Below are 17,243 nucleotides of genomic sequence, written 5' to 3'. Positions count from 1 at the left end.
GTTAGCTGTGTTCAACAGTCAGTGCTCATTGAACAGTAGCCTGGCCTACCATTAGAGACGTACTGCTTTTTATGATACACTATGTCTGTTTATATTAAATGGCAAATAACTGTCCGGAGGAGAGACAGAAAAGACTCTATGCAAAGCATAATCTATTATAGAGTGTTCATAAATACCATAGAAACAGTTAATAGATACATATTACATCATGATGCTTTATAAATTAAGTACTGTGGAGGTAGGAGTGAAAACGAACAAAACTGCTGGTGAATGTGAACCCTGCTCTTTTTTTCCCCATACACAAGATGGCACTGTAGGGCTACTTTTATTTAAGTTCTCCATTATATTAGTTGTACCAATATCACTACATTAGGCCTACATTTCTTCCAGGGTGTAGAATGACAAGTCTACGGCGAGTTTATGATCAGGCCATTGGGTGATAGTGTAAGTGATAAAACAGGGGTGGGCCGAATGACAAGCAACAGGATGGAAAAGGATAACATAATCCACTTCAAAACACCAGGCCCAACCAGAATAAAATAGTGATTAAGTAATGAAATCATCTTCAAAACACCAGGCAAACCAGAATAAAAGAGTGATTAAGTAATGAAATAATCTTCAAAACACCAGGCAAACCAGAATAAAAGAGTGATTAAGTAATGAAATAATCTTCAAAACGCGTCTAGTTGCTGTCTTTTGACGTAAACCATATGCTCAGTCTTTACTGTGTATCATCGGGCATAACTGATCCTTTATTGATCATTGATTCACATTTAGCACAGTATGTCCAGGCCACCTACAATGGAATCATTTTTTGTGTACAATTAGTTCTGATTCTCACTCATAGTTACTGGCGGTGTATTCCTGGGGCCATTAAGCATCTCAGAGTAGGAGCGCTGATTTACCTTTTAGATCCTAGATCAGCACTCCTACTCTGAGATGCTTGATACATACAGCCCCTGATCTGTAACTCTGACACTGCAGACAGTAAGGCTATTTCAGTGTGTCACCTACAGTGCTCTTCTTACGGTGAGTTTTTCTCTGCCCGCTCTCTCTCTTTCCTGGCACATCCACATTGGTGCTTGACCTGGGCCGTGAGGAGTTTATCCCAGACTGTGAAACAATCGCCAACATGAGAAAGCAGGAAGATATGCTTGAGAGCGAGGCCCTTATCAGCGGAAAGTTCTTAATTGTGCTCTATGCAAACGGTGTGTGTAACTCTTGGCACCTGGAAAGAGGGTTTTATATGGTCAGATGTGCAGAGTGGAGATGGATCAGTTCAGAGGCCTATCGGTGCAGATGGCGAAATACACTACACGGTTATTAATCATCTCAAATCATTCTCTGATTGAGGTGCTGAGCTAAGCGTTTTTCAGCATTCCTCAAAATATGCTTGTGTCTTGTAGCCCATTGAACATTGATTTGAGCCTCCCAATGGAATCGTTTGGTGGAAGCTGATCAGCTAGAGAGAGAGGAAGTGTAGCTGAGTTTATGGTGGAAATTCTATGATAGCACCAATAGTACAGATGATATGTGTTGCATTATCCCTTGATGGCTCTGCAGATTCAGATTAGCTAATGTACTCAAGTCCTTAAACGTTGGAGGTTTATTCAATCAGCTGTAAAGAGAAAAACAAATCATTGATCGGTGTTGAAATGTGGAAGTAATTTTGGCCCAGAGTCCTAGCAAGCTCAGTCCCAGCTGAGGCAGACAGTACATCAGTGACGTGGATGAATGCATCATGAATGCGTCATTCTTTGTGTGTACTGGAGGGCCCAGAAGTGTCTCAATGTACTACTGCAGCTCTGTGGATATGCCAATGACAGCCTTGCAGGGGGTGAGACATTCCACAGAACTACTGCTGGGGGGAGAGATTTGTCATCAGCCATTACTTCACATAATAAATACAGAAACACAAAAACATATCTCCTCTCATCACCAGCTGGGACCTCCCCCACATACCTTGTGCTGACAGTGACAGAAAACCCAAACCATATTTGACTTATGTACACTTCACTGTTAGTGTTAAGTTAATAAACGTTTCCCTACAAACAAAGTGAAGTTGATATAAGTTTCCTTACAAACTTGATTCAGCTCCGTCTGTTTCTCACAAGGAGCTCTAGCCTTGAGACATAACAGAATAGCATCAAAAACAAATATTGACAGTTTGTGTTGTCAAAGAGCATGATGAAGCTATCCATTTCAGCCTTTGAAAAGTTTATAGTTTTCCACTTCAAGCAAGCTACACTGAGTGTACAAAATATTAGGAACACCTTCCTAATAATGAGTTGCACCCCCTTTTGCCCTCACAACAGCCTCAATTTGTTGAGGCATGGACTCTGCAAGTTGTTGAAAGTGTTCCACAGGGATGCTGGCCCATGTTGATTCCAATGTTTCCCACAGTTGTGTGAAGTTGGCTGGATGTTCTTCTTTGGGGGACCGTTCTTGATGCACACAGGAAACTATTGAGCATGAAAAACCCAGCAGCGTTGCAGTTCTTGACACACTCAAACCAGTGCACCTGGCACATACCACCATACCCCACTCATACCCCGTTCATCTACACTGATTGAAGTGGATTTAATAAGTGACATCAATAAGAGATCATAGCCTTCACCTGGATTCACCTGTTTTGTACACTCAGTGTATATCCAGTCTATATGAATAGACACCCACACCTTTTTGACAGCTGAAGTCTAGCAGGCTGTATTTTTGTGTTTCAAAGAAAGATATTTGTGTAAAGAATGCAACTCAGAAAAATGTCCCTGGAGCGTACATATCCATTCTGGCTGGGCTTGGAATTGGTCAAATTATTGAGCTGACATGATACTACTCTAACCCAAGGATTTTAGGTCAATGTCAGATGAATTTGAGGGACCAGTTTACAACTAAACCATTTACTTCAGAGGCTGAAATATGATGCTTTAAACCACATATAGCAAAAAAAAAGTTTGTCAATTTGCTCAAACCATTATTGAAAATATTTTGCCTGTTTATCTGGTCAGTGGTGATTTAAAATAATCCACTGTCTGACCCATTAATTGAAACATGACTGAAACTGGAAAGGAGTCAAAGGGGACTCTATATCATTAACATACTTTACTCAACCAAAACAAGAAATATAACTGTCATCTGTCAATAACAAAACCCTTTTCCATAGTTTAACAATCATCTATATTATAGTTCACCCAACTTCGGATATCTTGGTGTAACTGCTAAGGTGTTGGTATGACAGTTGTTGGACCAGGGTTGTGTCCTGGTCGGTGCTATGCCTGAATTCGCTACACTGGTTCAGCTTAAATAGTTCAGCTGCAATGTGATTTCTAGTTTGCTCAACATTTGGACATATTATTGTAGCTGAACCTAAATTAATTCTCAAGTTGAATTGTATGTTCCCTCAACCTAAAATTGAAAGTTGAGTGAACATACAATTCAACTTGAGAATTTATGTTGGTTTGGCTAATATGTAAAAATAAAGACAGTCGCACACTCTAATTATGCTCCAACCGGCATTTCAACGTCGTCGATAATATGCCCAAATGTTGAGCAAACTGGAAATTGTATTGCAGCTAGTTGCTGTGAGAATTTTTAAGTTTAATCAACACATATAGAACAAAAATGGTTTTACAGTGTATTGGAACACATATTAGTCTGAAAATCAGTTTACTCACAGGATTTGAGCAAGTGAGAAAGGCTACAGGGTCATCAGCTAGTCAGCAGTCTATTTTCAAAACGAAAACCTTCAGTGACTGCTGGTACAGATGTCTTCCTTCCAAACTGAACGTCTAATAGAGTGTGAGGAAGCATTGAAGTAGAGAGACAGAGAGAGAGAAACTAGGAAAAGGAGTGTGAGGGAGAGGGAGAGAGCGAGAAAAAGAAAGAAAGAGAGCAGTTGAGTGAGAAGGAGAGAAAGAGAATAGGAGAGAGATGGATTGTATTGTAAGTGGTAGTGGGCTACAGTAGCTCTCCCCTTGTCTGGGGCTGTCTGTCCCATTGTGGGAACCCGCCCAAGCCGCCCATCCTAGGAAACGAGAGCTTCCTGTTGTTTTATAGAGCTTTCCTGCAGAAAGGTTGAGATATGTAATCTGGGTCCACCAGGGAAGAGGAACAGAGCAGTGTCAGGCAGAAATGAAAGCCCCTAATCCGTCTCCCATGTCTTCTTCTTCTTTCTCCTTTCTGCCTCTTCTTCTCTGGGGTAAGTAGATGATTTACAGAGTACTATATGTATGTAAAGACGGCCAGAGGTAGGGAGAAGTATGTTGAACTACTGAGAAAAAAAGTATGTAAAATATTGCCCTAGATTTCACCTCTTACAGTAAGTGGAATGCTTAGAAGCTCACGGTGAAGTAAGGGATTGTAGTAAGAGCTTGGCAGATCTAATATTCGATTCTTGTTTTAAGTTGCCTAAACTAGTGATTTTGATTTGTTAAAAACATTTTCATGCTCCAATGTTGAAGAAGCAGAGGTTAAATATAGGTATGATGATGTTATGGATCTGGTGTCTTTCTTGAAGATTATAAGCAGATTGTTGTTCTAATTTATATGATCTGTTTTTTTACCAACAAATACACAAGATATGTGATTGAGATAATCACGGTCTTCACGGAACACAATGTCACAATAACGGTTTAATAAGGAACACCTCAGCTTTAGACTCAATTTCCCAGACCAGATCACACTACAAAAAAACAACAACAAAAAATGATTCAAAGACTAAATGAAATAGTTTGTGTTTGAGGAAATGGCTGAACTGTTTCAGACTTTATTCAGAGAACAAAGGGAGGATACACTCCCAGCCACTGACCAGCTCTCTCTTCATTTGTTTCTCTTTCCCACTCCTCTCTTCCTGTCTCTCCTATATGTTCATCAGTCTTCTATATGTAAAAAAAATAATACACATCTGTCTACTAATTTCTGTATTTCTACTTGCTTGTGTTTGTCTTTGTTTATTTCGCTGACTGTGCACGTGTGAGAATGTGAGTGCACACTTTTCTGTCAAGAACTCTCCGGTGACATTGTCCCTGTTTTGTGTCTGTCCCTGTAGCACTGAGCTCCACAGCAGCTGGCCTGATAGGACATTATGAGGCGCCACAAGCTACCACACCAGGTAACTAACAGTTGTCCTCTTCTCGTGGTCTCTACGTCAACTAACACAACTCATCTATGTCAACTAGTGTTCAATACCAAGGGAACAACAACAAATGTTTTTTTGTTAGACTGTCTTCACTTTGATGGGGGTCCCATTGGGGTCCCGTGTGGCTCAGTTTGTAGAGCATGGCTCTTGCAACGCCAGGGTTGTTGGTTTTATTTCAACAGGGGACCTGTACAAAAAAGTATGAAAATGTATGCACTCACTACTGTATGTTGCTCTGGAGAAGAGTGTCTGCTAAATGACTATAATGTAAATGTACTGATGAATACATTGATTAAACAGTATGTTATTCTCATCAATTAGGTTTCACTTCATGGCATGACTCAACAACATATGCAAACTACCAACACCACGGTAAGTTACCAGATTAATTGAACACTTTTTAGGCAACAATTTAACACCTATTTCACAATATTGGTATTACACAACATAATGATCACAGATGGATTATGTTGGTAATGTTTGTAATGGTGTAGCACCCCATTAACGTTCGAAACAAACATTACCATCGAGATTTGTCCTTCGTCATCGAGCAACGCTTTGATGTGAAATTATATTTGAATCCATGGGGGACTCTGTTGGACATGCACTGTATAACACATGGGTTCAGAACAGAACTGGCCAACCTCTTAAAAAAATAAAAAAAGACAGGCTTCTAGCATACCGTGAAGCCAAGACAAACCTGTGGGGAGGTCCCCACCATTGTGGGGTTAGCAGCAGCTGACATAAGGCCCGTAATTGTCTGGGGTCAAAGGTTAACTGAAGCCTAGTTACAGGCAGCCCCCCCACCTGGTCTGCACTTCCTGTATTTGTTAACCATTCGCCCCATGTGATGGCTGTGTTATAAACAAGAACTCTAGAGTTGTGAAACAACTGGAACTTTGGAGCAGCTAGTCCCCCTTCACTGTTCCTCACCCTATGATTTCCCTTTTCTCTCTCTCCGCTCCCCTCCAACTCACCCAACTCTGAGCTCCTCCTCTGCTGAAAAGACACATTTCCTGATGTCATTACTAAATCAAAACCGTTGCTCAGCGAACAGATGGTGTTCAGGGGCCCAACCACATTGTGTAGCATAGATTGTCCTGAGAATACATCCTCTAAATCTTTTTAAAGTCACTTTAAATGTTATTATTTCATCCCAGTAATCGACAAAGACTTATTTTGAAAAACGTCCTTTTTGATAAGGAGCTTGAGGTATGAATAATCGTTTTAGTGATGATGAAGAAGTGGTCTAATGCGTTGTCTTTGAAGAGCAGTATGAAACAGAGACAGTAGTCTCTTGAGGTAACAGTCATGCAGCTCCACATGGCTCAAGGTACTAAATAAAGATCCAGGAGGAGTCCACCCATATTCCCAGGCTTATCCTATTGTGTGAATGCTGAAAGTCCTATTGAGTTGGAGATTTGCATTACTTGCCTGTGGCTGTGGGGCAAATAGAGAGTAGGTCTTTGCAAACAGCTGGCTGACTCTAATAACGTCTTCCAGATACAATCACATTAACCCAGATATGAATCCACAGCCGTCTGCACAGCACACCGTGCGTAGTCATGATTACATCCACCCTAAACGCCCCGGTCCTAAATGTTTACTTATGTTTCCGATTTGGCAGAGGCAGCCCTCAAGGCAAATAAATCACAAGCTGCAAGTCAGCCAGGCCTTTGACTGTGAGAAATGGAGACTAAAAAGCCCAACTAGAGTTAAAGAGTAAAGGGGTTTCAGATGTGAGTCCAGCCCAACTTGGGTGTGCTCCCTTTTATTTGAGAGAGAGAGAGAGAGAGAGAGGACAGTCTTTTGAGCCTCCACCCCTTTAAAAGGCAAGACAGTCCTAAAGAAATGCACTGGAGAGGGTAAGAGCTTGCTGCCAAGGCGCAGGGCAGACAGACAGATCCCCGAGGAACATCTGGTAACCTAACCGCGGGTAACACCGATCTGACATCTGGTAACCGAGGGTAATGCCGTGTCTAGCTGCTTCCACCCCTATCTAGTTTCCTGTTATGCCTTGCAGGACTCGGTGTTAGAAGTTCAGGCTCAGTCTAGATGGTCGTCAGTCAGTAGGGGAAACTCTCCTATGTTCACGTTCTCTGACATGAAGGGAGCGCTTGTTTTCTTTGCGGTGCTCCTCTCTGTTCTTTCTGGTGAGTGTGTGGGCTCGGCCCGGGCGGCAGCGAACGCACGTCTCGCGTTGCTGGACATTCAGAATGATTTGCTGACACGATGTGCGGCAGTAAAAATAACATTCATTGCATGCTTCGTTTTGATTGGGATCTTAAATGTTACATTGGTCATTTGAAAAACTTTTCTAGAAGATTTGATCATTCTTTAAAAAAAGATGTTGAATGACACAGCTGTTCAGTCTGTCTGTTTGAGAGGCCGTTTTTAACAGACATTTCTGTTGTGATTACAACCATTGACCAGTCAAATGTCTACAAATGTATTGTCCTTTTCTCTTCTCAGGCGTTAGCCTCGAAGATAGAGGACTCTCCCGTGGATTAGGTGGGCCATTATTACCTTTCTGACTCTACATGTAGGCTATTTAATAGTGTTAAATCAGAGGTGACACTGCTGCTTCTGCTTGCTGTTAAATCAACATAAGGTCAGACTGGGACGTGTTAGTAATAATGTGTAACCATGAATCTTCTAGACATTCTTCTAATCCCTTATTTTAAGGATTCATTTTTGACAATTGCATAATTTTAAAGAACTGATTTTCTAACTTACAGTATTCTCTCTCTTATTGTACAGGTTGTGGGAATAAGTATGTTAATTGTGAAGAATACTGTGAAATTTGTGTGTATTTTCACACAAGGACGGAGTGCTACGCGACCTTATTTAAGGAAACCTGCTACAGTCCTTTTGTAGGTGGCATGGAGTTATTAAACAACACAGACTGGTGCAACTGGAACAATGTGAAGAGGTAGGCCTAAATGCTTATTTGAATCCACTTATTGTTCTGTTTAATTTGTTTCTGATCCAACTTATCATGCCATTGGTCTTGCATTATCACATGCTTAGTTCAAACAGTAGTTTTGAGAAACCCAACACACAGTCAAGTGAAATCAGAGTTAACTCACTCATTAATGATCAATCCATACCATGAAACTCTTAATAATGTATTTCAGAGCACATAATGTTGCCCTCTCTTGTACTAATAGTACCCCTCGTATCCCTCCCTGTAGGATGTATAACACCTTCACCATGTGCACGGAGGAGATAGCAGAGTGTCTGCTGATCCCCTGGCCCAACAGGATGGTGGAGAATGAGTTTGTAAACATCCACTCCAGGTTCTTCCCGGACTGTCCCAACGAGGGGCTGAGCGACCCCCCGCCCAGCATCGTGTTTGCCCTGGTGATGACCCCCATCTGCCTCATCCCCATCATGGTTGTCCTGGTGGTGCTCAAGACCAAGAACGGAGATGGCAGCTCCTGATAGGACGTCCTGGATCCGTCCTCATCCACCCTGCCTCACCTCCATGTTCAGACTCACTCTCTCCATCCCCTGTGGATTCAAGACTGGGACCATTGACTCAACTATTTTACAGAGAACTGCTTAGCATCTTCCACCCACTGATGATTGGCTTAGCTCTGTGGAGTCCTACCAAAACAATCTCACAGCCCAAACACCTGACACATGACCTTTTTGGATGCACTGATACAGAATGAGTTGTACCACATGAGCATCGTCCAAGGACACAGGGGTTCAAGAAAGGGTCCATCAGTGTTGTGTAGAGTGTCAGGTCAACATCCTCAGGGTTGCTTCTTGAAAACTCATCTTCTCCTCATTCCTCGATGCTACTCTAACCAAAAGTGGCGACAGCCATGTAAATGTTTCGACTTCTTACACACCTTAGGAAAGTATTTAAGATAGTAGGGTTCATGGACTTATGTCATTCTTGACAATCCATTCCATGACCATCTCCATCTTGTCCCAGATGTGAACCCCCTAGAATCCTTTTAATAGAACCCCTTTGGGTTCAAAGTAGAACCCTTTCCACAGAGGGCTCTACATGGAACCCAAAAGAGTTGTGCCTAGAACCAAAATGTTTTTTCTTGGAGTGTAGTTATCCATATAGGTTCTCCATCATGTTTATTTCTGTATGTAACTACAGAACAAAACGTGATGTACCCTCTCACCTGATAGCTTTCATGTCCTTGAATGTGTTTTGTGTATATTGGAGAGCCCTCTTTGCCCCCGAGTGTAGGGTTAAGAATGTATGTGGTACGGGGTGGGTGTAGGAAGGCCATGATGAAGGGGGTTGGCCAAGCATCAGTCTGTGTTGGGGTCAGGAACTAGACACAAAGGGTGGGTAGCCTACGCCCAACATGTAGTCTATGAGATCTGTTTCCAGGAATTGTCTATTTCCCAGCATTAAGGGCCCAGCGCCTCAACCTCTCTCTCTCTCTCTCCCTCTTGACAATGACGGCCCCCACTGTCGCCCATGATGAGCCAGTCGACGCATGCCTGAGAGTTGAATCAAGCATTAGATCAAAAGACGACAAACATTTAGTCTCCCCCCCGGCTCAGTGTAGCAGTGAGCACTGACTGAAGACAGAAGGAAAAACTCATGTCTATCTCTCCTCTACTTAAACGGTGTACGAACTGTTTGTCTCATTTTTTATTATGCTGTCGTGAATGACACTGAAAGCATTGAGTTGCATTCAGTTTCAGAAACAAAGAAATATGTATGCTTATGTATTGTATTTCTGCTCTTACTCTGGACATAAGACGTCCTGGACTTTGTACTGTCTGTGAGAGGGGTGTGAGTCTTAGTCAATGCATAGCCTCTTTCCTTACACAATGTACTGTATATAATTTTATTTTGCAATTAAATATATTAAAGCCAAAGGCCTAATCACTTGACTTTGTTTTGAACGCTACGGAAATGGATTGTAGAAGTAGATATTGTATTTTTGTGAAGTCTCCGAACTGGATCTAATTGGTTTAAACCCCCTGCCTTAATGGAATGCACAGCTGATAACGCCATGGATGATCCATCAAGTTTTTACTCATTTAGACCCAGTGCAGAGATGGGTGTTATTGTGAAATCTAAATAGACCCTTTGCCCTTCACCATATAGGGCACTCTTGTAGATAAAATAAATAAAAGGTATTTACCCTGTCTTGTGACTGCATGGGTGGTATTTCCACCATTCTTTATTGCAGTCCTACAAGAGTCCATTCAAGCTGTTTTACTCACATAACATAGCTGGTGTGTTTCGGTGTGAGGTCTCCTCTCTAAGGAAGAAGTGACAGCAGCTGTGTAATCCACACCCTTAGCTGGCATAGACAAGTCAGGCTGGGTGGGGTGGGAAAGTGTGTTTGATGGCCCTCTTCCTCTCTAGAAGTCAGGTCATCCTCACCCCAGCCTTCCTAGTGACCTCACCCACCTCCAGTGTCACTCTTCAGGTCCCAGTGGGTTCGAATCATAGAATTTGAATTCCTAGAATGGACACTCCCATGGTCAGAGGGCATACTGTATGTCCATTCTGTGAACTATATGCGTATGGTCATAGCACACCTTACCATGCAGGACCAGCCAGTTAGAGCTTCCCATGTTTCTGCAAGGACCCGATATGCAGAGATCTCGTAATACATAGAGATATATACTTCAGCTGCTGGCTTCCCACCTCTCCTCCTTTTGCCTTTGCTCAGGTTTTTGCTCCAACACCAAGCCATTGTGAGGTGTGTGGTTGTGTCAGTGGTTGTAGGGGTCATTAAAGAGACACGAGCTTCAGCTTTGGAGAACGATTGCGCTCATAGCCTAGAAGCTCTACAAGCCACCCTCACAGCAGCTGTGAGAGAATACAGCAGAATGGGGCTGTCTGTTAACATCCCAAAAACAGGGGTCCATTGTCAGGTCATCTGATCCTCCACCTGAACCACAAGCATTCTCCTTCTCAAGACTCCTCACTTGCCATCGTACCACACTTTAAATACCTTGGAAGACGTTTTTAACAACAGAAACCTGCACCTAGACACCGATGTTGCAGTCTACCAGGCAGTGTGTGTATCTACAGTCCTTTATGGATGTGAAACACGGACAGTCTTCAGTCGACATTTAAAACAACTGGAGTCCTTTCACATAAAATGACTCCAACGCGTTTGACCTGGCAGGACCGGAGCAGGAGCATTGAGGCGTCCATCACCCACCAGCAGCTATGATAACTCGGCCTCGCCATCCGGATGCTAGAGGATCGCCTTCGGGAAAGATGCTCCACAGACAGCTACAACTGGGCCGCCGCACCGGGCAGAAAAAGCACTCTAAAGGATCCCTTGAAGACCTCACTAAATAAGTGTGGGGTAAACCCTGCCTTCCTCGAGACTGTTGCCACGGACCATTCCATATGGCGTGGGCTCTGCCAACAAGGTGTGCAGTTGGCTGTGGAAAAAAAGGACTGAACGGGCCATTGTGTGCTCTGACTGTGGCAGACAGTGCATACCACATCAGATTATATAGTCACCAGCAAACCCACAAGCAGTAGTAGATGTCATCATCAAATGCGATGGACTACCTTAAGCAATGTAAGTAAGGAGTCATTTAAGAGGCTTGCTTGGCTAGACTACTTGAAAAAGTGATTTCTTTCTTCTTGCAAAACATTGCCCTCTAGAGGTGAGTCTCTCAAATAACATTTCAAATCAATTCAATCCAGATGTTCAACATGATTGAGACATATTGACACTTACATTCATCTGATTTAGTTTTAATTGGCACATTTCTTAAAAAAGAAATCATGTAAAAAAATAAATTACAAATGTAATTTAACATCAAAGACTGAAACCCTCATTAACCCTTAATGTGGATGCTGCCACAAGCATGGGGGAGATCTTCTGGATGGCCCCTATCGCTGCACTGCCAGCAGCCCAGAAACCCAAATACATTTTACCTGCTCCATCATGGCGTCACAGATCAATCAATAACAACACTCCAGAATAACCAATCCAAACCGCTGAGTTGTCAACACTCCAGAATAACCAATCCAAACCGCTGAGTTGTCAACACTCCAGAATAACCAATCCAAACCGCTGAGTTGTCAACACTCCAGAATAACCAATCCAAACTGCTGAGTTGTCAACACTCCAGAATAACCAATCCAAACCGCTGAGTTGTCAGCACTCCAGTGAAGATGTCTTATATCATAACAGAGCTTGCATTTGTGGATTCTAGAGACTCTGGGAGCAACTCATCTGCTAGAAGGAGTCAGGACAACATTTTCCAAAACCTTTTGTTTCTTTATTCTTCAAAACCACATAATCAAACCAACTGTACCATTAACACAGTGCTCTTCATACAGAGATCTTATTGTGTATTTTTTTATCATATAACAGCAAAAACAACCACTTGATATGAGATGAATCTACATGCATAAACAATAACAGCATGATGTTAAAGGGCAATTCCTCCTCTTTTCAACATAACTTTCATCATCTCCAGCACTGAACCAGTGTCTACATACACTACATGACCAAATGTATGTGGACACCTGCTTGTCGAACACCTCCTTCCAAAATCATGGGCATGAATATAGAGTTGTCCTCCCTTTGCTGCTAGAACAGCAAAGGGGGAAGACTTTCCACTAGATGCTGAAACATTGCTGCGAGGACTTGCTTCCGCCACAAGAGCATTAGTGAGGTCGAGCGCTGATGTTGGGAGATTAGGCCTGACTCACAGCCGGCTGTACAATTCATCCCAAAGATGTTCGATGGGTTTGAGGTCAGGGCTCTGTGCAAACCAGTCAAGTTCTTCCACACCGATCTCGAAACAAACCATTTCTGGACCTCGCTTTGTGCACAGGGGTATTGTCATGCTGAAACAGGAAATGTCCTTCCCCAAACTGTTGCCACAAAGTTGGAAGCACAGAATCGTCTAGACTGTTATTGTAGCCCGAACCATGAAGACCATTGTTCCTCCTCCACCAAACTTTACAGTTGGCGCTATGCATTTAGGCAGGTAGTGTTGTCCTGGTATCCACAAAACCCAGATGCGTCCGTCAGACTGTCAGATGGTGAAGTGTGATTCATCACTCCAGAGAACGCATTTCCACTGCTCCAGAGTCCAATGGGGGCGAGTATTACACCCCACCAGCCACCGCTTGGCATTGAGCATGGTGATCTTAGGCTTGTGTGTGGCTGCTTGGCCATGGAAACCCATTTAATGTGCTGATGTTGCTTCCAGAGGCAGTTTGGAACTTGGTAGTGAGTGTTGCAACAGAGGACAGACAGCATTCGGCGATCCCGATGTGGCCTACCACTTCGCGGTAAACCACAGGAAGCTTCATGAAGTAGTCACCTGGAATGCATTTCAATTCACAGGTATGCCTTGTTAAAAGTTAATATGTCGAATTTCTTTCCTTCTTAATGTGTTTGAGCCAATCAGTTGTGTTATGACAAGGTATGGATGAAACAGAGACGATAGCACAATTTGGCTTAAAAGACCAAGTCCATATTATTGCAAGAACAGCTCAAATAAACATAGAAAAATAACAGTCCATCATTACTTGAAGACATGAAGGTCAGTCAATCCGGAAAAATTCTGGAAAATCTCAGATTGCAGCCCAAATAAATGCTTCACAGAGTTCAACAGACACATCTCAACATCAACTGTTCAGAAGAGACTATGTGAATCATGCCTTCATGTTCAAATTACTGCAAAGAAACCACTACTAAAGGACACCAATAATGAGAAGAGACTTGCTTGGTCCATGAAACACAAGCAATGGACATTAGACCGGTGGAAATCTGTCCATTCGTCTGATGATTCCAAATTTGAGATTTTTGTTTCCAACCGCTGTGACTTTGTGAGATGCAGAGTAGGTGAGCGGATGATCTCTGCATGTGTGGTTCCCATCGTGAAGCATGGAGGAGGAGGTGTGACGGTGTGGGGGTGCTTTGCTGGTGACACTGTCTGTGATTTATTTAGAATTCAAGGCACACTTACAGTGGGGCAAAAAAGTATTTAGTCAGCCACCAATTGTGCAAGTTCTCTTAAAAAGATGAGAGAGGCCTGTAATTTTCATCATAGGTACACTTCAACTATGACAGACAGAATGAGAAAAAAATCCAGAAAATCACATTGTAGGATTTTTTAAAATGAATTTATGATATACCTTCAGTCTCCCATCCAGGTTTTTCACCAAGCCCAACCCTTCTAAGCTTTGATATTCGCCACTGACTATTACCGTTGTAGTATCTTGAGAATGATTCTTGAGAGATCTCCACTTTAAAGACTAAATATATTCACCGTTGCTATTGAAGTCATTCCAAAGGGTAGGTTTAACATAGCAAATAAAATGTGACCATACTTTGTCACTCATAACATATTGCAATCGCGAAGTCATCAACTGACATAGTTTCAATTCAATCCGCGGTTCATCTAAAAATGTACACTTTAAATAGATGGTTTCAATCACATTTGATCTACAACTTAATCATGTAAGTGTTGGATTCACGTCTCCATCTCCACCAAAAATCTAACAAGACCAAATCAAATCAAACTTTATTTAAAGTGCATTTCGAGTCTGCTTTAACTGCGTCTTTTGAGATGGAGACGTGAATCCAATCGATCAATTCTTCATTTGTAGACAAGCGGGAATTAAAGCCCGGCTAAGTCAACGGCACAGGTGGAACTATCCAAGCAGAAGATCCATCTCTATGTTGATATTTGGTTGTGTCGACCACCAACCACAATTCAATATCAGTTTTGCAATATAGTAAATAGCCTAAAGTTAAGGCTAATTTACAGACTAATGTGACGATATTTATTCGACCTTAAAATGAGTAACACATCCATAGACACATGTTGAGCGACTTCAACTATAAAGTGTCTTCTAATGTAATCATAGAAAGAGTGCAAGTGCAAGTTCAAGATCAAACGATGCGATAATAATCTGCCCAGAATCTCCAACGCCATTGGTCACTTGCACCATGTACTTTTAATATAATATTAACTGCAATCCAGGTCATTTGATTGTGCTATTAGATGAAGCTCATTGATAACACATTAAGCTGTTGTAGAAATAAACAAAGTATCTGTCATTGTATTCCCATTCATTGTTCTGGATTTAAATGGTTAAATGTGCAGTGATAATAGCACATTTAGCTGACAGCTAAACCAAAAACCAGACATGGTTTTTCTATCGGTTATGCTTCGTGATAACACATTGGGAATTCAACAAGCTTTTCACTGGCAGTGAGTCAAGTGGCCATGGCTAGGTACAGTATATAAAGCAGGCAGTATATAAAGCAGGCAGACAGGCTTCGAGGCATTTAGTTTGATTGAATGTTATAATGGGAAAAACGAGTGACCTAAGCGACTTTGAGCGTGGTGTGATGTCGGTGTCAGGTGCGCCGGATCCAGTATGTCAGAAACGGTCGCCCTCCTGGGCTTTTCGCGCACGACAGTGTCAAGGATTTACTGAGAATGGTGCAACAAACAAAAGACATGTAACGGTCGTCGGTGGAAGAAGGTGAGGACCAAAGCGCAGCGTGGTACTTGTTCATGTTATTTATTTAAACTGAACAACATCAAACAAAGAAACAAAAAGCACAACCGAAACAGCTCCGTCAGGTGCAAACCACACTAAACAGAAAATAATCACCCACAACTCAAGGGTGAAAACAGGCTGCCTAAGTACGGTTCTCAATCAGGGACAACGATTGACAGCTACCTCTGATTGAGAACCATACCAGGCCAAACACAGAGCTACCAAATCATAGAAAAAAGAACATAAACTACCCACCAAACTCACGCCCTGACCATACTAAAACAAAGACATAACAAAAGAACTAAGGTCAGAACGTGACAAAACATCTAGTCAGCGCCAGTCCTGTGGCTCAAAACAACTCGCTGATGAGAGAGTTTGAAGGAGAATGGCAATAATCATACAAGCTAACAGGCCACAAACAGACAAATAAGGGGGCAGTACAACAGAACAGTGGTGTGCAGAACGGCATCTCGGAACATACAACTCGACAATCCTTGTCCCGGATGGGCTACTGCAGCAGATGACCACACTGAGTTCCACACCTATCAGCTAAAAACAAGAAGAAGCAACTTGAGTGGGCAGGCGATCACCTACACTGGACAAATGGAAGTGGAAAAACATTGCCTGGTCTGATGAATCCCGGTTCCTGTTGCGTCATGCTGATGGCAGAGTCAGGATTTGGCGTTAGCAGCATGAGTCCATGGACTCATCCTGCCTGCTGGCGGTGGTGTACTGGTGTGGGAAATGTTTTCCTGGCACACATTAGGTCCCTTGATACCTATTTAGCAACAAATGTTTCCAACACATTGTAGAATCTATGCCCCGAAGAATTCAGGCTGTTCTGGAGGCTAAGTGACTTTCTGTTTCTTTCAGCTTGACCCAAGAGGCATGGTTGTGTTATTCTTTTTGCAGGCAGTCGTGTTCCTTTGATATTGTATCATTACAGTTTTGATGAATGTATTTGCTGTTTTAAGAAAACATCTACATTTTGAAAATACATTTGTTGTTATGCAAAAGACCACAAAGTTCTGTGCCTTGTGTACATTGTTTTGAAGATCGACAACATTGTTCAAATAATGTTGTGAGACGTCTCAACGTGCAGATTAAAAAGTGAAGTGATTCAAGTCAAGTGACATAGAAGAGACCTCTCCCGGCCTCATCGTTTCCTAGATCTACTGCTGACATAGGCTGACACGTCGCTGGCGGCTGTTCTCGTCTCTTCTCCCTGCTTCCCTCCCTGGGAAAGGACCAGAGGGTTATGCTACAAAGCAGGATCAATAAGTTAGCCAGCTGACTTTGATAAACAACCCAAAACAACAATAGATTTGATGTGTCATTAAGAAAGCTCAACTCAGATAGGTATATTTTAATTGTTGATTCAATTAGACCATGCCCATTTGAAACGCATCTATCTATAAAAAAAAAGTTGCTTACAAATATTTTGACCAGCTAGCTGGCTTGTCATTAGTCTTCTCATCAATATGGTGTACACACCCCTCTGTGGACCCTTTCACTTACATAACACCAGTCATTTCTGACATATACTTGGATTAATTTATGCTTTTCAAATCCTTTAATTTCACATTGGTGGGATAACCAAAAGGCAGAAGAAGC

At 42.3% G+C, this 17,243-nt stretch overlaps 1 protein-coding gene across 2 annotated transcripts; it reads left to right on the top strand.

Moving 5' to 3' along the window:
* Positions 1 to 3,774: 3,774 nt before the first annotated feature.
* On the top strand, positions 3,775 to 10,009 carry LOC109893335 (receptor activity-modifying protein 1). Of its 2 annotated transcripts, XM_020486514.2 has the most exons (6): positions 3,775 to 4,195; positions 5,045 to 5,107; positions 5,456 to 5,506; positions 7,607 to 7,645; positions 7,895 to 8,066; positions 8,329 to 10,009. In XM_020486514.2, exons 1-6 carry the CDS (start codon positions 4,129 to 4,131, stop codon positions 8,576 to 8,578), a joined length of 642 nt encoding a protein of 213 aa, XP_020342103.1. In that variant the 5' UTR covers positions 3,775 to 4,128; the 3' UTR covers positions 8,579 to 10,009. The 2 variants fall into 2 exon arrangements, with proteins under 2 accessions (XP_020342103.1, XP_020342104.1); XM_020486515.2 differs by lacking the exons at positions 3,775 to 4,195; positions 5,045 to 5,107; positions 5,456 to 5,506 and adding an exon at positions 5,546 to 7,287.
* Positions 10,010 to 17,243: the final 7,234 nt, after the last annotated feature.

Source organism: Oncorhynchus kisutch, linkage group LG6 (genome assembly GCF_002021735.2).
Source record: "Oncorhynchus kisutch isolate 150728-3 linkage group LG6, Okis_V2, whole genome shotgun sequence".
NCBI lineage: Eukaryota > Metazoa > Chordata > Actinopteri > Salmoniformes > Salmonidae > Oncorhynchus > Oncorhynchus kisutch.
The sequence above is the reverse complement of the archived record's forward strand: the minus strand, read 5'-3'. Positions and strand labels throughout refer to the sequence as shown.